The sequence below is a fragment of the Perognathus longimembris genome, chromosome 26 (assembly GCF_023159225.1).
Source record: "Perognathus longimembris pacificus isolate PPM17 chromosome 26, ASM2315922v1, whole genome shotgun sequence".
NCBI classification, from domain to species: Eukaryota; Metazoa; Chordata; class Mammalia; order Rodentia; family Heteromyidae; genus Perognathus; species Perognathus longimembris.
The window spans coordinates 788,373-811,186 of NC_063186.1; the positions used below are offsets into that span (position 1 = coordinate 788,373).

Sequence of the window (22,814 nt, forward strand, 5' to 3'; positions counted from 1 at the left end):
GAAGATCTATGTTTAGGTTTTGGAGGAACCTCCAGACTGATGTCCAGAGGGGCTGTACTGGTTTAGATTCCCACCAACAGTGCAATAGGGTTCCTTTTCCCCCACATCCCTGCCAACCGCTGTTGTTCACATTCAGATGTTGGCCAATCTAACTGGGGTGAGATAGAATCTCCGAGTTGTTTTGATTAGTGTAGAAGCTTTTGGACTTGATGCAATCCTAGTAGCTAATCCTCACTCATTTCTTGAGAAGCTGGAGTTCCAGTCAGAAAGCAGTTTCCTTTCCCTCTGCCTTCAAGGGTTTTCCTGTTTCCACGTGGGGTCTTTGACCCATTGTGACTTGACTTCTGTACAGGGTGAGATGGGAATCTAGCTTTTTGGTCTTCTGCATGTGGCTATCCAGTTTTTCCAGCACCATTTGTTAAGAGGCTGTCTTTCCTCAATGTCTGTTTTTGGCTTCTCTGTTGAGAATCAGGTGGGTATAGCTGTGTGGGTTTGTTTCTGGGTGTCCCAGTCTTTTCTGTTGTTCTGTGTGTCTGTCTGGAAACCTGTGCACTGCACCAGCTCCCAGAAGCCATAGCTCAGCAGGTCCCACAGGCAGAGGAGGCCCTAGCCCGGCTCCCTTCAGAGCCTGGCCTGGCAGGCATCTCTTGAACTTAGAAAGAGGAATAGCCTGTTCTTTTGTGAGGACCAGGGGGCGGAGAAGTGAGGTCTGCACTAAGAAGAGTAAAGTATACAAGAGAAAGAGTCAATGATAGAAAGAATGCATACGGTATTCTGTGTTTCCTGAGGCACGAGGCTCCCTTGTCTCTCCGCACCCCATCTTTGAGCTCATAATTAATGCCCCTTCGGTTAGGGCGGCTGAGCTGGTTTCTATCACTTATAATCAGAAAGCTCTAATGAGCATGGCTGCTACCTATGAATCACAATGTTTGTCATGCTCAAGTGAGCAAGAAACTAGCGCCTCTCAGCAAGGAAAGGAAAGCACACGTGGAAGGATCTGAGTAGGAAGCAAGAGATCCAAGTTCAAATCTTCCTCTGAGAATCCCCACAGCCTAGAGAACCACACACTACTGATGTCAGCTCTTAGAGGTAACCGGTTCCCACAAACTCCCGGGGGAAAAAGCGAACACTGATAGCCTTAAATCTGAGATGGATGGTGTAGATGAAGATAAACTGCAAACCTCACTTAAACAGAATAAATATCAAGTTTGCCTAACTTTTCATGTGGTATTTTTATTTTGCCTAAAAGCAAACAACCTGAGACTGAGCATTCTCAACGTCCCTCTTGGTTTGAACAAATGCGTGTGTGTTTGGCAGGTCTTCGTGGGGAGCCAGACAGGCCTGGCTCGGCTAGCTCCTGTGTGGCTGTGAAGAGGTCACGGCCTGTGGCCTTGGGCCTGGCCCGAGGGAGGAGGGCTCACCTTTGAGCACCTGTGGTTTGAGGAGTATGGTGTTGTGAGCTGTGCAAGCCAGACACTGAGTCCTGAGCACCCAAGGGGGTAGGCGGGCAGGCAGGCAGGCGTGGTGAGTTTAGGGAGGGAAGCAGGCACAAGTGGAGAGGATTGGGGCAGAGGGACAGAGTCTGAAATGCAGGGCTGAGAACCTGTGGCCAGTGCCCAGAAACCGCAGTCCTGTATTCGACTAAAACCCCATTCTCCCGTGGGTCGCTGTGGCTCGGAGGTGGCTCCAGAGGGGACGGGGCGGAGCGGGGGGGGGGGGCTGGAAGTGAAATCCCCCACCACTGCGGTGCTGAAACGTTCATCAGGAAAGACAATCAAGGATCCCCTGTGTGCGGGAGTTAGGGAACACGAGAAAAGTCAACAAAATGAAGTACAGAGGGGAAAGAGACGTGCCGCCCGGGAGACGGGGCGGATGAAAACAGGAGGCCGTGGTGAGTGCTGCGGGCCAGGGACCAGCCCCAGTGACACACGGCCTCACCCTCGGCAGGCCAGAGCCCTGCCAGGAAGTGTCTGGAATAATCCTGTCTCCCAGAGCGGGCTCCTCAGGCCCGCCTCCTCCTCCCAGGCCCCGTCCGCGCTCTCATCACCGCCAGGACTTGGTTCCACCCTTTGCAGATTGTCTCTCTCCTGACAGAAGGAACACTGTTTACTGCGGCATTCCCAGTGTGGTGGGCTTCATTAGGAGTGAGTGAGTGGGGAGATGAGTGAGGGAATCGATGAGCGGCAGAAAGCGAGGAGGTACGGGTGGGTTAACGGCCAGTAGAGTCTCCAGGCAGTAACAGGGAGGAGGAGGTGGGGCGGGGCCAAGGCCAGAGCCCAAGGGATCGGGACCCAGAGGGACTCTGCGGAGGGGCCCTGTGCACAGGGAAAGAAAGGCCAGGATCCTCTGACTAGCACCACAGACAAACACAGAGAAAGCACAGCCAAGAGCCCACACACCCCAGAGCCGGGAGCCCACCCCGGAGCCCTGCCATCATACACGGTGGAGCTGGACAGTCCTGAAGAGGAGGCCAGGCAAAGGACACGGGGTGGGGGGGGACCGGCCTCTTCCAGCCTGGAAATACCCTACCCCCAACCCTAAAACTGCGGTGTGTCCCCACCGGCCATCAGCCAGGGCTCAGGGACCTTCGGGCTGTGTGTGGCTTCAGAGGGAGGCCACGGGCGCGATGCCAGCGACTCAGGCAGAGGAGGGAAGTGCAGACTGCCTGCCGCGCCCTGGACATCGCCGGTCACCGGGCCGGGAGGGAAGCCCAGCGCTGGGGTCCTCGCACCGCCGGCCGGCCGTGCTGCAGATCCGTTTGGCAAGCAGATGTCCGGGAGCTGTGGGGCGGGGCCGGCTGCGGGCAGAGGGAGGAGGAAGGCGGCCCTGTCATTTTCTCCCTGGCCCCCCTCAGATCCTTGAGTGACAGCTCGCGCTCTTTGTCTTTAACAGACAAGGAAAGAGTGCAGAGCTCAAGAAACTTGCTCTGGTCACGGGGACACAGTTAAGGCGGTGCAGGGGTGCCGGGCGCGGAGGCTGGGCTGGAAGCCGTCCAGGGAGCACGCGGAGCGGAGCTGCCCGCTCTCTCCTCGTCCGCAGCACTGGAAAGCCGTGCTCCACTCTCCCGCTGAGTCTGACCTGAGCAGCAAGGGGAGGAGCTGTCGCTCTCCCTCCCTGCAGGTGGGGACCAAGGCTGAGTCTCCCATCTTGCCCTGCCTGGCTGTCCTCAGGACTCCCCTCAAAGGGCAAGCCCCACCTCTCCACCGGCCAACCTGTGGCCAGGGCCAATGAGAGCCAAGGGCTCCCTCCCTCCGATGACTAAGGCCCCCGCCGTATTTAAGGGGCAGCCGGGATGGGCCGGGAGCTGCCTGGCTTCTCTCCACTGCCGCCGGCTCTGCGTCCTGGGGCATCTCTGGGCTGGAGGCGGCGCGGGGAAGCGGTCACCATGAGCGACGGCAGGTGCGCCCGGTGCGTTGGGCACTCTCTGGTGTGGCTGGCTACGCTCTGCATCGTGGCTAACATCCTGCTTTACTTTCCCAACGGGGAAACCAAGTACGCCTCGGAACACCACCTCAGCCGCTTTGTCTGGTTCTTCTCGGGCCTGGCTGGAGGGGGCTTGCTGGTAAGTGGCGGGGAATTTCTACACCTTACACAGTCTCTTTTCCTGTGATGTTTATTTCCAAAAACCCGGGATCGTTTGTTCATTGTTGAAAGCAGGTTACACAAAGGTTGCGTTAAGTGTTCCATTAATTTAATTATAAGTTGCTTTACCCAGCCCTGTTTCAACTAAACGTGATCATTTCCCCCCTAAGTTCTCTTACTTAAACAGCAGATACTTTTAAGCCAGGTTGAGAGGATGTAGTTTCTGGGCGGGGTGGGGGGCGGCGTGGAAGGGGTGTGTGTCACTCTGCGTGCACTGGGGGGGAGGCGGGGGGGTGGAGAGTTGGTGTGGGCTCAGTTTTGGATCCAAATTCTCTGCTGTTAGCTCTGAGGTGTTGGTGGCAAAGGAGAAAACAGTGAAGGAAGTGCAGTGCTATTTACAAAAGTCCTGAGAACTCTATCCTGGGGTGTGGAGTCTGAAAGATTCCTGCCGTTAGCCGGAGCTGAGAGTGGAATGTGTTGTTTTTTCCAAGGTTTGTTTTGAATTGAAGTGAGGGATTTGCCTGCCAACTCCAAGAAAGAACTAGCTCCGGCCCGGCCTAACCGTGGAGAGAGCGCGGAGGAACCTGGGTTTGCTGGAGTTAAGCATTTTAAAAGAGAGATCGTGTGCAGTCAGTCATTAATGCCTCTCAGACATTCTTTTCCCCTTGCTGAACTGAAAGACATTAAAACCTTGAAATCTAGCACACTAACGAGGCGTGGAGAATCTGCTTTGAAATTAAGCATTACTATCATTAGAACAGACACCACGCTGGTAACGCCCCACTTGAGTCTGCACTAGGGTTTCTTTAGACCTTGAACTTCAGGTATTTCACACCAACTTCACTTCAAAAGCATGACTGTGAGGCTGGCTAAAACAAGTGCTTTGTAGCCTCACAGAGAAGTGGGTGGTGCGTGAGAGTGGGGTGTGTGTGTGTGTGTGTGTGTGTGTGTGCGCTCAAACTCAGGACTTGGGTGCTGTCTTGGAGCTCTTTCTGTGCAAGGCTGGCGCTCTGCCTCCTGAACCAGGACTCCGCTTCCGATTTTCGTTGGTTCATTGGAGGCGAGAGTCTCCGGCGTTTTCCTGCCCGGGTCCTCAGCTCTCAGCCTCCTGCGTAGCTATGGGGCCGGGCGGGCTGAGCCAGCCCGGGGAAGTGGCACCCGCCTCCCCCGTGCACACGGCTCCGACGTGACCCGCTCCAGCCCTGCAGGAGGCTGCGGACGGCCGGGCTCGGGGCGCTTCTCCTCCGCTCCCCCCTCCTGCGGGGTGGCCCTGGACGGCCGGGCACGGGGCGCTTCTCCTCCGCTCCCCCCTCCTGCGGGGCGGCCGTGGCTGACTCTGTGTCCCCGCAGATGCTGCTCCCGGCCTGCGTGTTCATCGGGCTGGAGGACGGGGACGGCTGTGGCTGCGACGACTGCGGCAAGGGCTGCGCGGTGCGTCCCGGGGCCCCGTGGGGCTGGGGGGGCCCCGTGGGGCCGGGGGGGGGGCGCGGCTCACCTCTCCCCCCTCCGCAGACGCTGTCCTCGGTGCTGGCCGCCCTCATCGGCATCGCGGGGTCCGGCTACTGCGTCATCGTGGCCGCGCTGGGCCTGGCGGAAGGGCCCTTGTGCGCGGACGCCTCCGGCCAGTGGAACTACACCTTTGCGGACACGGAGGGCGGGTAGGTCACTGGCGTCCGCCCGCCCGGCCGGGGCTTCCCCCCCACGGGCAGGGGCAGCGCGGGCAGCGGGTGTCCTGGGCCGGCCAGCTCCTTACCCTTGTTGGGGGATCCCCTGGGCCCTCGGTTCCCCTGCCGTCAGCACCCGGGGCGCCCGGGGCGGGGGGCAGGGACAGACGTGTGCCTTCCCAGGACAGCTTGCTGGGGAGGGGAGGGCAGAGCTGGAACCCGGGCCTGGGCCACAGCCCGAGCTTGCAGAGCACGTGGGCACGGCCAGACGCCAGGCCCGCAGGAGCACGCCCCACCCCGCGGGCACACGCATGTAACACCACTAGCGAGGTCCCGGTGACAGCGCCCCACCCCGCGGCACACGCGTGTAACACCACTAGCGAGGTCCCGCTGACAGCGCCCCACCGGGGGCACACGCGTGTAACACCACTAGTGAGGTCCCGGTGACAGCGCCCCACCCCGCAGCACACGCGTGTAACACCACTAGCGAGGTCCCGCTGACAGCGCCCCACCCCGCGGCACACGCGTGTAACACCACTAGCGAGGTCCCAGTGACAGCGCCCCACCCCGCGGCACACGCGTGTAACACCACTAGCGAGGTCCCAGTGACAGCACCCCACCCCGCGGCACACGCGTGTAACACCACTAGTGAGGTCCCGGTGACAGCGCCCCACCGGGGGCACACGCGTGTAACACCACTAGCGAGGTCCCGGTGACAGCGCCCCACCCCGCGGCACACGCGTGTAACACCACTAGCGAGGTCCCGGTGACAGCGCCCCACCCCACGGCACACGCGTGTAACACCACTAGCGAGGTCCCGGTGACAGCGCCCCACCCCACGGCACACGCGTGTAACACCACTAGCGAGGTCCCAGTGACAGTGCCCCACCGGGGGCAGTCACAAGTCTCCACCGTGTTAGGATGGCTTTTGCCTCTTCTCAGTTACGGGGACGGCAGCAGACACAAGCAGCGGGCAGGATCTGTGCGGTCACAATGAACCACGTGTTTCGGGGGGGGCAGGAATAAACGGGGTGTCCTTTCCCAGTTCCACTAGCAAAGCTGAGTTTTGAAGGGTACAGTTTTGAGCACATTGAACGAAAGTCGCATCAGCAGGGAGGCTGTGTTGTCCTTACATTCGGGGTGGTGTTGACGGCGTGCACATAAGGGGGATAGAGAAACTGCACATGTGTGTACCTACACACGTGTTCTCTGCGAGATCATGAGCTGTGCGCCCCTGGGGACAGACCTCTCTGCCTCCCGATACTTCATCTGGAGCAGGATGTCCCAGGAGATGGTGCTCGACACACACACACACACACACACACACACACACACACACACACGCCCTCTGTGGCGGTACAGCGAGCTGTAGTAGCAGCTACCCGCTTACAACAGGCAGAACGGACAGGTGGGCGGCTTTTCCAGGAAAGCTGCCACTTTCAGGAAGTCTCTGTTGGAGACTGTGATTCATCTTCGTGCAGAACCTGGTGTGCTGGTACACAACAATTATTCATGTGAGCACAAACCTACAAAACTGCTGCCTGAAACGGCCTCTAAAATAAGTTGTGATTTAGGCAGCTGGAATGCAGGCAGAGGCGGAAGCATGGTTAATTTATTTTTTATAGCGGCTTTATGCCCCTCCTCCCATTGACCCCTGCAGCTTCCTGTTCTGCATCATTCCTCGATTAAAACTGTCCAGGGAGTTCAAGATGGGGAATGGAGAATAGCTAGCAGTCCCCAAACGCCAAATAATAGTTGCCAAATAACCAGACAAAGCCAATTATTATTTTTTTTAACTCTGTGACCTGAAAAATACAGACTTTTATTCTACCAATAAGCAGAGAGGCTGAGCCAGCTGGGTGGAATTTTTGTGTGCGTGTTTGTTTGAAATCAACGAATTGGATCTTTGGTTGGCTGGAGGAGCTGTTTCCAAGTTGAGACTCCAGTTCCAAGCTCCTTTGTTCTGCCTGGGCAGGCGGTGAGAGGAATAAGAAAGGAGTGACACCAGGCCTCTTTGTGGAGCTAAGTCAATCCCTGATTTTCCCACAAGATTGAGTCCTATTTCATTAAGAATGCTAATGTTCAATTGGATCACAAAGGCTGAAATTCTAGGAAAGTAACTGAAGGTGGAGGGTTTTCAGATATAAAGAACACTCAGGTATGTGTCACTCTCCTAAGTCGAAAGCTGCACAGGAAGGTCCACTAGTTATATGATTGTGTGTGGATACGCTACCACTGGAGTGGAGAAGAGAAATCAAATTAGTTGGGCTCAATCCTCCTGTTTTTGGATGCAAATTACCTATGCCTTAAAAGCCAAAGCAGTTGTATCCCAAACATCTCACTTAAAAAGTTGAGCTTCGGAAATCCCTAAGCCTGGCAGAATTTGGATAATTTTTCCCAGAGTAAGCAGTGGGAGTGTTAATGAAATGGTCTAAATTACTGCCTTGAAGATCTGAAGCAAAACCCTAATATATTTTATTTTCTACATACATTTTAAAAAATGTCTTGTAGCTGAGAGCGATAATAATTATGTAGCAATGAGAGCATGAAACCACTTCCTATAACTCGATTACCTTAACAGGTATTCACGTTTTTACATCTAAGTGGAAAATACACACACATACACACACGCGCGCGTGCTTGCGCTTCTCTTTAAACATAGCAGAAGTATAGCCTTCATTTTTGCTCTGGTTTACGGGAATTCCTATGTCTTTTAGAGGTCATTAGGGGTCAAATACTTAAGTTTTCATTTCATGTTTATCCTTAGAGCTAGATCTGAGCTACATGTCTCCGTGTGTGGGCCGGCCTGCTGTGAAAGGCTCTAACAGACGATACTGCATCAATTCTCTTCTCTCTCTCTTCTCTGGGTAAGAACCAGCACACCCCGGGCGTGCTGACGTGTCAGGGGTTTCTCGCTCTGCCCTCAGGTACCTTATGGACAGCTCCACGTGGTCCCGGTGCCAGGAGCCTGAGCATGTGGTAGAGTGGAACGTCACCCTCTTCTCCCTCCTCCTGGCCCTCGGCGGGATTGAATTCATCTTGTGCCTCATTCAAGTCATCAACGGAGTGTTCGGAGGCCTCTGTGGGTACTGCTGCTCACGCCAGCAGGTAAGGACCCGCAGGAAATGCCACAACCTGGTTTGGGAGCATTTCATTCTTGCCATCAGAGAAACAGGCAAGCCAGACACCGTCAACTGCTGGCGTGGTGACAAGTGCCTATAACTCTAGCTACCAGGGAGGCAGAGACAAGAGGATACGGGTTCAAGGCCAGCCTGGACCTGATTTCACAAACAAAACTAATCGAAACTGGGTATGTTGGTGCAGACCTGTGGTTCCCACGTACTCAGGAGGCAAAGGTAGGAAGAGTGCAGTCCAAGGCCAGCCAGGCAAAAGCATGAGATTCTATTTGAAAAATAACTAAAGCAAAAAAATAAAAAAACAAGAGTAGCGGAAGAGTGGCTCAAGTGGTAGAGTGCTTGCCTTGCAAGCCAGGCTGTGAGTTCCATCTCCAGCACTGGAAACATAAATAAACGAAAACAGGCTCGGCCTGCCAGTCCTTCTTGTTGTACTGTCTTTGTGGCGAGGTGTCACAGCATCCGGCGTAGGTCAGGACTAAGCTTCGGGGGCATCTTGGTTCAGTTCTCCATACTTGTCTTTAGGGACCTAGGACCACGATGCCTAGGGACCCCCAGCCCCCTCCAGGGTCAAATTCATTCTCCCTCTGGCCGCTCCTGCTCTGGTCCCAGAGACACAGAGGGGCATCCAGACTTCGCCCGTGATGCGCCACGTTCCTGGCCAAGCGCGCTCCAGAAGTGGCCAGCATTTACTGCCTGGGTCATTGCACTGAACCTGTTTTCCAGAAAACACTGACTCAGAGTTTAGACACCGGGGCCCAGGTTGTCACACCCTGAACGGGCTCTCTGCAATTCTTCCTAATAAGGAGTCCCCGACATGCCCGGGCTGTAGAACAGCACCCACAGAGAGCCTCTCTCCGCGAGAGAAAGCCAGGAAGCACCTGCTTCCTGAGGACGCGGGTCAGGAGAGAACTCCGCGTGTGCGGGGCAGGGAAAGTTCTAGCCCCAGTTCCTTCCTAGGAGATATGTACCACTGAACCGATGGGGGTCCCACCACTGAACCGATGGGGGGCCCCACGGGGTAGCAAACAGACGCTTAATTTATAATCTCAAAACCACTTCCTCCTCGGGACTCCAGGCCTCTCCTAACTTTTCCTTTAAAAACGGGATAAAAAAAAAAAACCAATGGAAATTAAAAGTGCATTGTTGTGGCTGTAACTATATGGAAAATTCCTACAATTTTTGAAGGGAAGTTAAAATAAAAGCCTGGTTTTTCTTATCAGGCAAACACAGGAAGATTAATAATTTATTTTGGAGCCTGCCAAGTTTCCACGGCAAAGAAAAGGGGGCCTTCAGCACAGGGATGTTTGGAGAGGGTGGAGGGGGGCCCTGGGATTGGGTGCAGGGCCCCTGGGATTGGGTGGAGGCCCCTGCAAATGGGTGCAGGGGCCTGAGATGGGGGGGACGGGGCTGGGACTGGGTGGAGGTGTCTGGGACTGGGGGGGGGTGCTGAGATTGGGTGGAGGTGCCTGGGATTAGGGGGAGGGCTGGGATTGGGTGCAGGGGCCTGGGACTGGGTGGAGTTGCCTGGGATTGGGGGGGCCTGGGATTGGGTGCAGGGGCGCTAAGTTATTGAACACTCACCTATGCTCAGCCCCTGCACCTTGCACAGGCAGCCTGGACTCTGGTGCGGGAGCATTATGGGGACAGGCAGAAGCAGTCAGTAGAGGAAGCTGCCACATGGTCTGACCTGGGATGTTGCCTCCCCGAGCTGGGGCAGATGCACTGGGGCCCAGAGGCTGTGAGCAGGCAAAAGCAGCCTTCAGATGGGCAGGACTTGCCGTGGAGGGAGGACGCTCTGACACGGCGGCATTTCCCTTGGCAGAAGATCACTGCCACTGAGCCACCCCAGTGCCAAAGTCTCCTGGCGTTGTCTTCTAGGCCTCTAGGCTGAAAGCCCTGCACACACCCCCATGCATGCCCATGCACACCCATGCACACATGCGCACATGCACATGCACGCACACAGACACGGCTGGCTCACGCCAACACCCCTGTTCCCTGAGCGGGTCTCGCTAGGGTGGACGGAGCGGCTTTGTTGAGGAAGTCCTTGAGAACGGGCCAGGGCTGAGGTTGCTTGTTTTATGCAGGGACTTCGCCGTCGGCCGGTCCCCACCATGGGCTCACGCACATTTTATTTTCTTCACAGAGATACGACTGCTAAGGCAGAGAACCGCCCCACGCCGAACGCAGCTCCCTATATTTATATACTACTTGTACTACTGGAAAACACTGTACTCCATTTTCTATTCTGCCTTTATGTAGGAATAAAGACTGGTGTCTTTCTGAGATGCTGGTGTGTCAACTTAGCAAACAAACATTATTATTTTTTTAAGGAACGAGAAAATATCAAGCAGTGCTCTGGAGGCAGTTACTAACTGAACGGCCTCGGTGCACCGGGGGAAACCGTTGTAGTTAGGACGCAAGTCCGCTGCCTTACTGCTGCGCGAGTGCACACGCGTGTTTTCTCATTGAGAGAGGTCGGTTGCTTTCTCTAAGCCCGGGACGGAGGCGGTGGGCCTTCGCGGTCGGTGGGCTGTTCTGTGCACATGTCCGTGAGCGTCCAGCAAGGGCCCCTGCAGTCTCTCTGCTCTGAGAGGGGCGCTGCAGAAGCCTCCAGGGCCTCAGCCTCTCGAGCGTGAAAGCAAAGACCAGGGGCGTGTGCAACGACGAGAGGACATGGAAGATGCAGAACACAGTCACTGGTCCCTGTCGTGGGCATGGGGGGGGGGGTGTGGAAGAATGGGAGAGACCTCCTCCCCCCAAGGCTGGCTTGTGGGAGACAAAATAAAATATTCACTGCCGCTCTGCTGGTGTTTGTGGTCCCGGGTCTTGGTATAAAAGCTGCTGTTTCTCCCTAGCGTTTGCTCTCTGCAGATCCCGTGACCTCTGTTTGCTAAGGTCTCCCCACTCATCTGTCTCACTTTGGAAACGTCCCCAGCCCAATTGCTGGCAAGGCACCATGGGAGGTTCTGCCCGCCGCCCCGGGCAGTTGAAGGGCCGGTGGGAGGAGGCTCTCTCCAGGGCTGGGGAGGAATGGGTGGAGCCGGCTGAGGCTGGCGTAGAGGTAAGGTGCTCACGGCTCCTGAGTTATGCCCTGCTGGTGTTTTCTGTTGAGGAAACGACAGGTCCACTAACAAACAACGTAATTCTTAACCTGGGCAAGGGTCTTCGGAAGGGTGGAGTTGTGCCAAGCAAGATGGCGGAGGAAGAGACTCACGTCTGTGTGGGCAGGAAGAGGGATGGCCACCCCAGATCACCTGGCCGCATCTAAATCCCCATGGAGGGGCGGCTGCCTGCTGCTGGCTGGCAGTCTGGCTGGACTGGGACAGTGTCCGCGTGGCGTGCTCCCGAAACTCTTCCGAAGATTCCACTATTCCACACAATGGTTCTCAGATGGCACTTTCTAGAACCTCCTCCAGGGGGTGCTCTGGGCCTCACGGCAGCTGTCCTTGGTCATCCCCACATCCTGATGGGCTGTAGAACTCTCTCCAGCTTGCCCGGCAGGAGCCACTGACAGACTGGTCCCCAGTGGACTCGCCCAGCCTCGCTTCTTCTCGGCCCCGCGCATCCTCAAGGCAGAGGTGGCTTCACGGGGCCTGCCTCCCGTTCCTGCCTCCCGGCCCTGGCCCGCGGGGTTTCCCAGGAGACATCCCTGCCCCCTCGCTCCCCACTCCCTGCTGCTGGACAAGGCTGTGCGTTCACGCCGTGCCCACCACCTTCAGAGCGCAAGGACCTTCCGCAAACATTAACTCGCTTGTTTGAAGACGTGAGGTCATGTTTACAGAGCGCTCGGTGTTCCCAGCGTGAGAGGCCCCGCGTGGGCCGGGGCTCTGGGGAGCTGCCTGCCTGCTAGGCTCGACTCGGGGCCAGGGTCAGGGTCAGGGTCTGGGGAGGGCTCAGTGAGGCCGTGGGAGCCCAGCCCCCCCCATGCTCTAGTCATGTTACCCTAAGTCAGTTTCTCAGCGTCTCTCTGCGTCTCCTCCGTTCGGTCGGTGGTGATGCGGTGTCTGGCTGAGCTAAGGTGCGTGAGGAAGCATGCGGGCCGGGACCAGTTCTGGAGGCGCGTCACAGAAGCTTCTCCATGACCTTCCTCCAACAGGCACTCTGCAGACCCTAGTGACCGGCAGTTCTCTCCTAGCCCTGCCCTCCCGCCGGGCCTCTAGGCTCAGACTCTGCCTTCCTCTGCCGGCCGACAGTGCCAAGCTCCGCCAGCAGGGGGTGGTGCTCGCTCTGGAGAAGCTGGCCCAGCTGGCGGGAGAACCCCCCCACCCCCGCCCCGGATGATGGAGTGCTCCCTCGGAGACCCCCAAGCACTGTCCCAGGGCTGCCCGGCCCCTCACGGGGCCAGACCTGAGTGCAATGGAGACTCGACACCCGTGGTGTGGTCAGCCGTCCAACACATGCGCTCCCTCGGCTGGGCACAAATGCTGAGCCTTGCAAGGAGAGATCTCTGGGTGTAGCCCGCCCCCCCCCCCCGGTCTTTCCCTGGGGAAGGCTGAGTGCACAGATGTCCCCTCTGGATGGCCCGGCAGGGTGGACGGGAATGAACAGAGAGGTTGTTCCAGCTCCCTGTGGCGCCCTGCTGGGGGCGTGGGGTGAATAGGGCTGTGTAGGCATTTCGGTCTCCGTCGGTCAACAAACAAGGCAGACATTACCGATAAACCTACACTCTTCTGGCATTTGGGGCCAGATGATGTTAGAGAAAGAATGATAAACAAAAACTCACAGGGTCCCTGTTTACACAGCTGTGGGACACTGCTTTCTAGCGTGCATTTAGGCAAACACGGCCTCCCACGGGGTCCCTGCCCTCACCCCAGGCCAGGACTCCGTGTCCTTGGCCGGTTGGAAGCGGCAAGTTCATCCGCTTTGAGCTTCCAGGGAGACGGTCCCGATACTCCCCCCTGTGGCTGTTTTTTTTTTTAAATCTCTGCAGCCGTTTTATTTATGAACTTATTTCAGATTCTTCCTCCGGCCCCGGGGCTGGTGCTGGGCGGCCGATGGGCTCAGGGGCCGCAGACCCAGGCTATTTTAGGTGGAGTTTCCTGTTTCCGGTTGGCAGAACCCTGGGCAGCAGGTATCCTGAGGATTTCCTGAGCTGGGCCCTCTGGAGAACAGGAAAAGCCCGGCGGCGCTTCCCTCTTCCCCGCAGGAAGTGGGCTGTCCTGCAGGGGAAGGGCTCTCGGGATGCTATCTTTGACCAGGTTAAAATGGTTTTCTGAGGACCGACGTGGAGCGAATGTGTGCGCCCTCTGGAAACAGCTCCACCGGACAGTTTCACTAAGGAGAGGACCAAAGGGGAAGAAACCGCCCACTTCCCTTTTCTCGACTTTCATCCAGTGTTGCGGCCGACCAGCTTCCCTTCCTCCGCCGCGTCTGTGGCGCGGCTGGAAGTATTCCAAACGGAAGCTGCTCAGGCATTATCCGCCCCTCCTCCCAGGCTTCATAACCACACAGCGGAGTCGTCAAACCAGCAGGGAGGGCTGACCTGGGCGGGCGGCCACACAAGGCCTTTCCCTGACCCCATCCTCGTGGCACACGCCACTTACCCATCTGGGCAACTGCCCCGGCCTCAGTGCCCACCGGCAGCCCGCGCACCCCCAAGCTGGCCCTGCACAGCCACGCCCAGTGGCTCGCTGGCACCTACTCGCCAGGGTTACGCCGAAACACGTCCTCGCTAAGTTAAAGAGCAGAGAGGTGGGCGGCACGGATGCACACAGGGAGCACCGTGGAGTCTCCAAGAACGTCACGTCCTCCGCAAGGAAACGGAAGGAGCTAGAGATCTCCGTGTTGGTGACTGAAAGCCAGAGGCACAGAGACAAATGCCCCGTGATTTCATTCACATGCAGACAAAGCCAAAAACTACAAGAGTGCCATGCAGAGGTGTCCCGGGAGGAATGGGGGGGGGGGGTCAGGAGTGGGGCACTGCCCTCGATGCTCCTCCTGCCCGTTTGAGCTTTTCTCTCGGTGCCTTCAACATCCTCTCCCTGGGCTCACTCCTGTTGCTCTGGGGAAGCGGAATTTACCAGAAGCCCCCTCTGGGCACCTCCAGACCCTCCTGCGGCTAGGGCTGCTGGGCTCCTTCCCCTGCACCTGGCTCCATGTTACCCTCTTGAATGGAAGGCATTTATGATGGACTGGTGGGCAGTAACACACGAAATGGGGGCATTTCTGGGAAGAAGACTTTCAGATTCCACGACACTCCCGTTCTTGGGGTGGGGGCCGGAACACGTGAACAGACTTCGTTCCGACCCGGGTATCAGCCGACAGCCATGTGTGACTGAAGGGCACAGGGACCCAGCGTCTGCCCTGGGTTCAATCCCCACCGGGGGTGGCTGCCTGTCTGCCCCGTACGGGTTTTACACACATGGCTTTATTTTATTTTTTTAACCCTTCCTTGGTCCCTTGGGAAGGCTGACATTTCACAGCGGAGGAAGCCGAGACTTAGGATAGGAAGTCAAGGAGGGGACCCAGCAGGCAGGAGTGCAAGCCAGGCCACCCCGGCCCTCAAACCCTCCCCACGGCTCCGGCGAGGTCCGTGACACACCAGTGCCACGCTTCCTTCCCACAGTGCCCTTCTCTTGTCACCGGGGGCCCTTTAGACTTCAGGTGGAAATTTGGAACGGCGAATTCCCAATCCGTGCTCCGAGCCCCTGGCTTACAAAGCCTCCATCGGGTCAGTCACCCTGCCTGCCTCCTCCCTTCTCGGTCGGGGAGGCACACCTCCGTGCCTGACACTGCTTTTCAGAGCGGCAGAGGCAGCAGATGTGAACTCCTGCGGAGGGGAGGGGAGGTGTGCTATATCATGTGCTGTTCCCCTTCCTCCTCCCCCCCAGCCCCTCTGAGGTTTTTGTGCCCCTTCTCACTTGTAAATAGCTTGGCGAGCATGTGCATGTGCACGTGTCCTAAAGGGCGCAGGGCCAGGGAGCTCTGACCAGCCTGGCGCTCAAGTGCAAGCTTCCTCGCCGTGTCTCTCTTTAGCCCAGACTCCACCATGGGTGGAACCCGGCAGATCCGATTCCTGCCCCCGGCCCCGCCTTCCTTCTTCACATCCTCAGGGCTCCGTCCTCAGCAGCGCGGCGAGGGGACGCGGCGAGAGGCCCGCGTTCCTCTGGCACAGGATGAAGACCGGCTCGGGCTCGGGCTGTCCATCATCCCCCTATTGTTCTCTCAACGGCCAGTCACGATTCCTCACCGCAGCTCCACACCGAGCCCACGCCGCCCTCCACGGCCCGGCTCCCCCAGCATGAAGTGACGGGCCGGGCCCCCAGAGAGTGGTAGGTGAGGCGGGAGAGAAGGCAGATAGATGGGTGGACGGAGCAAATGGGCAGGCGGGCACAGACAGACAGACAGACGGACGGGCAGGCGGGAAGGGGGTCGAGCCGCGGGTGACGCCGTCCTGTGCTTGGCCCCGCAGGCTCTGCGCCGGGCAGGATGGGGTCCCGGAGGTGCCAGGGCTGCCTCAGCGCCCTGCTGGTCCCGCTGGCGCTCTGGAGCGTGATCGTGAACGTCTTACTGTATTTCCCAAATGGGCAGGCGGCCTATGCAGCCGCCGCCGGCGCGCCGGGCAACCACGTGTGGTACTTTGAAGGAATCTGCTTCTCCGGCGTCTTGGTAAGTTGACTTGGAGGCGGGATCGCAGGATGGGCGTTGCTTCTTGGCGTTGACTTGTGCCCGGCGAGGGTCATGAGGAACGGAGGAATCGTCCCGTTAAATGCCGGCAGTTTGGGGTCTGGAAGGTGGGTGAGGTGGGGGGGCAGGCCTTAGGGTTTGGGGTCTGCTTTGTTTTCAAGAAGCTACTCTGACATAGGAAACAGGTGGTGATGAATGTCTGAGGAACTCCGGCCCCGACGAGCACGATGCTGTACAGTGCGGAGCCCTCTGCACGTGCCAGGCTATCTTATCTCAGCAGAGGCGCTTTCGTCCTGAGCAGCCCTTCTGTGTGCACACGTGTGTTCTTTAGCTTGGGTGGTGGCAGCGGGAGGGAGGAGAGGGCAGAAGGAAACACTAGGGATGGGCAATTCACGCTAACTGCCTTTGGTCTAAGCTCTCTCCTGAGTGCTGTGGGAATTCAAGCAAGTGACTAGAAAACAAAAACAACTTTCGAAATGTGATTGGCAATAATTTACTTTTCAGGGTGACTGTAGAGATTAAACAAAATCACCCCAAGTATCGGGACAGAGCTAGTGACTTGTGATGATAAATTCATTAAACAATGGGTCATGTCATCATTCAATATCCCTGCACTTTCCCGCTAACAGAGGCTGTTTCTGAGTAGGAGACCAAGTTATCAATGGCCAGATCTCCAAGGGCCTTCCCTCCTCTCCCGGTGCCCATTACGGACAAATGACCAGTCAGTCATGCCGGTGACTCAGAGGAAAGCGCACTTCTGCATGTCTCCTTCACGAAAACAGTGCACTGCCAGTCAGCTAGCCACACACCAGAAACGCAGAGGAAAACCCGGTGTCATGGGTCTGCAGCTTTGTGGGCATTTGGTTTTTATACTATGTGAATAGTTATGTTGGAAACCATCCTGGGCTTTATTCTGTTTTGTATTTTAAATTAACAAACTGTTACGTATTTATATGCAGGGCTACAGACGTTCTGTGTGAGTGTTACATCACTAGGGCTGTGGGTTGGACTAAGTGTGAATTTTCTGTGGAAGAGTCTGGTATGACAGAAATAGATTCCCCTCACCACCAACCCCAATAGCTCATGTTCCTTGACTCAGTTGTCCTAAATCTGAGGAAAATAGGGCTGCACCGATGTTTGTGGTAGCAAACATTATTTATAATAGGAAACAACTAGAAGCAGCAGCCTGCAGAGCGCCTATTCGCTTTATGCAGCAATGCGAGTATAATTACAAAGATAGAGCATTGTAAACATTCACGTCCTTCCGCATCAAGTGAGTCAAGTTAGGACGAAACTGGGTAAACTATTATTACCGTGATGTGAAACCGAGGGGTATGAGAAAACTCTGCGGATACATGAAAACGGTTGTGGCCCAAACCTGCCTTGACCATTGCTTGTCATCTAAGGATGGAAAGAGAGGCAGGCAGGCGGGGTGGGCAGAGCTCTCTGGTGGGCAGATGCAGAGGATGCACTGGAGCATATGGGAGATGCTCCGTCTTCGAGGGGAGGCTGCACAGAGCATGGGCCTCTCACCTCCAGCCCCGAGGGTGGAGAGGCTGCAGACCCTGCTGACCGCTCCTCCCCGGACCAGGAGCACCAGCGGGGGTCAGTGCTCCACCTCTGACCTCCTTGCTGACCTTTGCTCTCTGCACCCTCTAGATGCTCATAGTAGCTGCAGTGCTCCTCGTCCTGGACCACGATTACAACTACCGCTGCTGCCCCAGCGAGAACTGCAGCGAAGGCTACACGGTAGATGGGGCTCTGGCTGGGCAGCGGGCTGCGCCCTCTTCCACTCAGACACACAGAGACACAGCTCCAGCACCCTCTCCGTCACCCAGCCCAGGGATCCTGGCCTAGCCCAGAGGTCACTCTTCCTTACACACGAGGCAGCGTGGCCCAAAGAGAGCCAGAGACTTAGTAGCTAGGTGAAGACCTCCCATCTAGAGTCTGCCCCCCCCCGACCCCTGGGGTCCTTGCTTTAGTGGTTCTGGGTACAGCCTGGGCATGGATCTTTTAAAATAATATCCCCCTCCCCCTAGGAAATTTAATGTGTAGTCAAGATGGAATGGCCAGCCAGCTGGTGGGTATGCCTTACCAAAATGGCAAGTCGGCATCTTCAATGGCTGCCTTGGGAAAACTCAGTTAGCTACTTAATTTAGCAAGGTGGCCCTGGTGGAGAAGCAGCAGAAAAGCCTCTCTAAAGGCAATGAAGTTTAAACATTCAGATTGTGGGATGCACAATCCCCTTCTCCGGTCACAGGGGCAATTGTTTGCTAATTGCAAAACGGAAAGGGCAGCTGTGTGGGCCTAGATCTGAAGGACACCCTGATCCAGGAGAACAAAGGTCACCCCATCTGGCCTGTGCCGCTCCCCTGAGCCCATCTGCTGGTGCATGGTGCTCGTAGAACACAGAACGCAGGCCTTGCCCCGTCTCGATCATGAGGAAGCACACCTAGGCTAAGACCTGGTACCCCGCAGTCCTTGGTGTGAAGAGTCTACCTTCACTAATGCAGAGCAGAGGAGTTGTGAGTGGGTTGATCATGCCATTAAAATTCCAAAATAAAAAGGGGAAGTGTAGGGAACTTCCTAGTTTCTTCTATGTGATGGCAAACAACACGTCATTTAAAAATGCATTTGAAGAGTGAGCTGGCTCTGTTGGCTCACACCTGTAATCCCGGAGACTCAACAGGCAGAAATCAGGAGGAAGACGGTTCAAAGCCAACCAAAACAAGTTAGGGAGATTCCCGTCTCAACAAATAAGCCAGGTGTGGTGGTCACACGTGCATTTCCTGCTACACCAGACACTCACTAGAGCAAATGCGGCGTGTGGTGTGGCTCAAGGACTTGCCTAGCAACCAAAGGGCCCCGAGTTCAACTCCCAGTACACGTGAGCCAGGCTTGGGTTACATTTTCCAGCTGCGTGTGGTATGCTGCAGGCTTAAGTGCCATGCGGAAGGCTGGGAGGAGGAGCCGTCTGGCTGCTTGCCAGCAGGCCCAGTCTCGGGCGAGGCCCTAACCCCTTCTGTTTCAACCTAGACCGTGCTGTCTGTCCTCTTCGCGGCCCTCGGTGTGGCTTCCGCGGGGTACTGCCTGGCCATCTCCGCTGCGGGTCTCGTCCAGGGCCCCTACTGCCGCACGCACGGAGGCTGGGGCTATGCCTTGGAGGACACCGCAGGGCGGTAAGGGGTCCCCGCGGCTCAGAGACCCCGGTGCACCGGGCCTGGGGCTCAGGCCAGTGTCCACTGCCTAGGGCAGAGTGCCCAGACGGCTTATTTCCTCCAGCCCCCTCTTCGGGGGGCCATGGAGAGCACATTCCCCACAGCTCACATGTGGCCTGGGGGGGAGGGGGGCTTTATGGTCTGGAAGCTGCTGGAGCCGGGGGCTTTCCTGCAGGAGGCTGGGCGGGGGGCGGGGGGCAGGCGCGGTGGAGGGGCTCCAGGGCTTACATCACTGGAGAACGCAGAGGGCCAAAGTCCACGCACAAGATCCCACCCCACCCAGGAGCGCTGACCACACACACTCGGCACGTGGGCAGCTCTGGTGGGTCTCAGCCTGCTTTGGGGATGGGCATCGTTGAATTCCCACCCCGGCTGCAACTCTGCCCCCGCCGTCTCTCCACCATCTCCCAAACCTTCACTACGGTGTGGAGCCAAGGGCTGGGCCGCCCGGCTATCCAGGTCATCCTGTCACTCAAGGTGCAGAGTCACGGCTTGAGGACTTGGGGACACAGCAGAGAGGGTCTGGCAGGATTCCTCTGCACTTTGCCCCGGGTGGGGTCTTCTGCGCTGTACGGGCTCCACTCCCTCATGGACTGGGCAGGCCAGTCTCTGGACTCCTACCCAAGGGCCTGGGGTTGCTGTGTTCACACGTGACGATGGCATGTCACACAGACGTCCTGGCCCACGTCATCCTGGGCTACCATGGAACCCTTGTCCGTGTGTCTTGCCTGCTACCGGAACTGCACACGGCATTTATAATCAACTGTCCAGCTCACCGTGTGCCAGGCAGACTGTGTGCCTCGTCTGCTATCCGAGGGGCTTTTCAGACACAATAATTCACACCGCTACTCAGCGCTTCTGTGTCCCTACCCTAACGCCCTATTCCTATCACCCTCCTCCTCGTGAGGTGTACGAATTCCCCAAGGTCCTCCCAGATCACCTGCGGGGCTTGCTGCCCACACCGCTCCTGCCTCAGTTTCCTTACAGACTCCAGCGTGTGGAGCCGGTGTCTGGAGCCTGCGCACGTGGTGGAGTGGAACATCGTGTTGTTCTGCTCCCTCATCACCCTCAGTGGGCTTCAGGTTGTCGTGTGCCTCCTGCGGGTGGCTGTCCAGTTGTCCAAGGTGCTGTGCGGAGCCTACACGGTCGTGGTCCAGGTAACAGGGCTCCCTTTGTCTCCCAGAGCCGCGGCTCAGCTCTTCTGACCGTCCCAGGCATCCGCTGACCCGTCTGTGTGCTCCTGAGAGCTCAGGCACCGGAAAACCCAACCTCTCGTCTCCTGAGGGGCGAACAGCACTGAGGGTTCTGACCCAACACCATCTCACTGTGGACCTAGCCTGGAGCGGGAGAAACGTTGCCTTTCCTTAGCTGTTCCTTTCTGATTTCCTTGCCTTTCCTTTCTGTGTTTGCAGGACAGTCAAAGGCTCAGAACTTTCTCTCGAAACAAATGTGCCTTCTGGTGCTGCCATTTTATAGCGAGCCCCTCTTTATACATACGAGCAAGGGGCTTGACAAGGGGGAAAGCATGCCTTTATTACAGCTTCTATGAAAACGTCAAGGTTACTGTTGCTAATTTAGTGATGGCTAGAACTGCCACCCTTCTTCAACAAATCAGGTGTGAGGAGAAATCACCACGGAGACATCTTGTCTTTTGTTTAAGGACATTTGAAGTACATAAAATGCATAGCATCAAAGGGCTTTCTGATGGAGATTCTGTTCTGTCACGTTCTGAATATAAAATAGAAGTCTAAGTTGGTATCTGTAGTGGGATCATTAAACAGGGTGCATTTACAACTTGCTCACGTGGTTTTCTTTCTTTCTTTTTCTTCTATAGCCTGGAATAATTTGATTAAGGACAAGAATGTGTTGCATTATCAAGACATGGCTGCTGAAGTCAGAGCCCTCATCAAGACTTGAGGATAATATTCAAATAATGGTTTAGTTGTGCCTGTTGAAATTAAAAGTTGTCACTGGAAATGTCAACTTGACTACCTTTTCCTTTAGAATTACTTCAGAGTAACGTATCAGGAACGGCTTCAGATGTATGTAGGCCCTCTGACTGGACAAATCGGTTCCCAGTAATCCCTACAATAAACTACTCAGAAAAGGCCAGAAGTGGCACTGTGGCTCAAGTGGTAGAGCACCAGCCTTGAACCAAGGAAGCTCAGGGATAGCAGCCAGTGTTCAAGTTCCAGGACTGGCAAAAAAAAAAAAAAAAAAATTAGAATCTGGGCTTTCTGGTTTCCTGTGTCCCTGACCCAGGTCCATGTCAGAATTGCTGAGTTGGGGCCCAGGGGCCTGGAGTGGCCAGGAATGTCACCCCACCCCTTACTGGTCATGACCTGGCTGGCAGGGGGCAAGGGCCCAGGAGGGCTCACGCTGGCCAGGGCCGTCAGGGCACTCATGACCACAGCTCGGTGCCCGGTCACACCCTCAGACAAAATTCCAGAGTTGCCCAACGCCGTGGGGGAAAGAAAGGGCTCCTGGCGGCCTGACCTCCCAGGCAGGCTTAGTCCCAGCTGGCGGGGGCGGGGGGGGGGGGCTGAGAAGAGCCTGTGTCTGGGGACTGACTGGTGGGGACTAAAGGCAGGACGGTGGTGATGCCATGGTCCTACCCTACCAGGTAGAATAAGGCAGAACAAATCAGCTCGGCATCTTGGCTAATCACAGACAGCATTCACCTTAACCAGAAAGCCAGAAGAGGAGGAAGAGAAAGAGAAGGAGGAGGAGGAGGAAGAAGAGGAGGAGGAGGGAGAGATGGAGGAGGAGGAGGGAGAGATGGAGACAGAGAGAGAAAAAGAAATAGCAGGGCCTGATAAAAACTTGTGCTGTGCTAGTCTCCTCAGACCACCCAGCAGGCAACGACCTATCACAAAGGTACACCCTGGGATTCTATTTTTGGCAGGTCTGGGGCGTGAGCTTGGGGCTTCACGCTTGCTGGGCAGGCACTCTCCCACTGGGCCAGGCCTCCATCCCTTTTTGCTCTGGTTCTGAGATAGGGCCAGTGGAGTCCGGGCAGGGCCAGAGCCACCCAGCCCTCCGTGTAGCCTGGAGCTCAGGGCTCAGCTCCAGGCTATCTCTGCTCCAGATGGAGGCTCGGGGCGTCCTGATGCTGTGGTTCAGTTTTCTGAATCAGGTTGCTTATCTAAGGCCATTTCCCAGCCAGGGCTGGGGTGTGCGGGGCTGCAGAGGACTGGCCTGCGTGCACGAGGCCGGGAGCACCGCCCGCACCTCACACGCCCGGGCCGGGAGCACCGCCCGCACCTCACACGCCCGGGCCAGGAGCACCGCCCGCACCTCACACGCCCAGGCCAGGCCAGGAGCACCGCCCGCACCTCACACGCCCAGGCCAGGCCAGGAGCACCGCCCGCACCTCACACGCCCGGGCCAGGAGCACATTCATTAGGAAGAACGATACTATACCATTTGCAAAGAAACAGATGAACCTGGAAAAAAATTTATTACGTGAAGTCAGGCCCAAAGAGACAAATGGTGCAAATTTTCTCTCACGTGTTTAAGTTAAATCTATATTATGCACATACATGAAAACATATAAAGGGTCATGTGCATATACACACACGCAA

The 22,814-nt window shown here is 56.6% G+C and overlaps 2 protein-coding genes across 3 annotated transcripts; both read left to right on the forward strand.

Moving 5' to 3' along the window:
* Positions 1-3,287: 3,287 nt before the first annotated feature.
* Positions 3,288-11,184, forward strand: Tm4sf1 (transmembrane 4 L six family member 1). The gene is made up of 5 exons (XM_048334691.1): positions 3,288-3,562; positions 4,933-5,013; positions 5,095-5,240; positions 8,174-8,354; positions 10,530-11,184. Exons 1-5 carry the CDS (start codon positions 3,293-3,295, stop codon positions 10,542-10,544), a joined length of 693 nt encoding a protein of 230 aa, XP_048190648.1. The 5' UTR covers positions 3,288-3,292; the 3' UTR covers positions 10,545-11,184.
* Positions 7,375-21,280, forward strand: Tm4sf18 (transmembrane 4 L six family member 18). 2 transcript variants are annotated; one of them, XM_048334693.1, is made up of 6 exons: positions 7,375-7,379; positions 15,798-15,994; positions 17,672-17,761; positions 19,049-19,191; positions 20,207-20,387; positions 21,065-21,280. In XM_048334693.1, exons 2-6 carry the CDS (start codon positions 15,815-15,817, stop codon positions 21,077-21,079), a joined length of 609 nt encoding a protein of 202 aa, XP_048190650.1. In that variant the 5' UTR covers positions 7,375-7,379; positions 15,798-15,814; the 3' UTR covers positions 21,080-21,280. The 2 variants fall into 2 exon arrangements, with proteins under 2 accessions (XP_048190650.1, XP_048190649.1); XM_048334692.1 differs by lacking the exon at positions 7,375-7,379 and adding an exon at positions 15,615-15,661.
* Positions 21,281-22,814: the final 1,534 nt, after the last annotated feature.

Excerpts from the sequence above, each read along its gene's own strand:
- Tm4sf18 (XM_048334693.1), top strand. The coding sequence starts at position 15,815 with ATGGGGTCCCGGAGGTGCCAGGGCTGCCTCAGCGCCCTGCTGGTCCCG. Across the intron at positions 17,762-19,048 it reads ACTGCAGCGAAGGCTACACG|ACCGTGCTGTCTGTCCTCTT; the intron begins GTAGATGGGGCT and ends GTTTCAACCTAG. Across the intron at positions 19,192-20,206 it reads TTGGAGGACACCGCAGGGCG|TTTCCTTACAGACTCCAGCG; the intron begins GTAAGGGGTCCC and ends CTCCTGCCTCAG.
- Tm4sf1 (XM_048334691.1), top strand. The coding sequence starts at position 3,293 with ATGGGCCGGGAGCTGCCTGGCTTCTCTCCACTGCCGCCGGCTCTGCGT. Across the intron at positions 3,563-4,932 it reads TGGCTGGAGGGGGCTTGCTG|ATGCTGCTCCCGGCCTGCGT; the intron begins GTAAGTGGCGGG and ends GTGTCCCCGCAG. Across the intron at positions 5,241-8,173 it reads TTTGCGGACACGGAGGGCGG|GTACCTTATGGACAGCTCCA; the intron begins GTAGGTCACTGG and ends CTCTGCCCTCAG.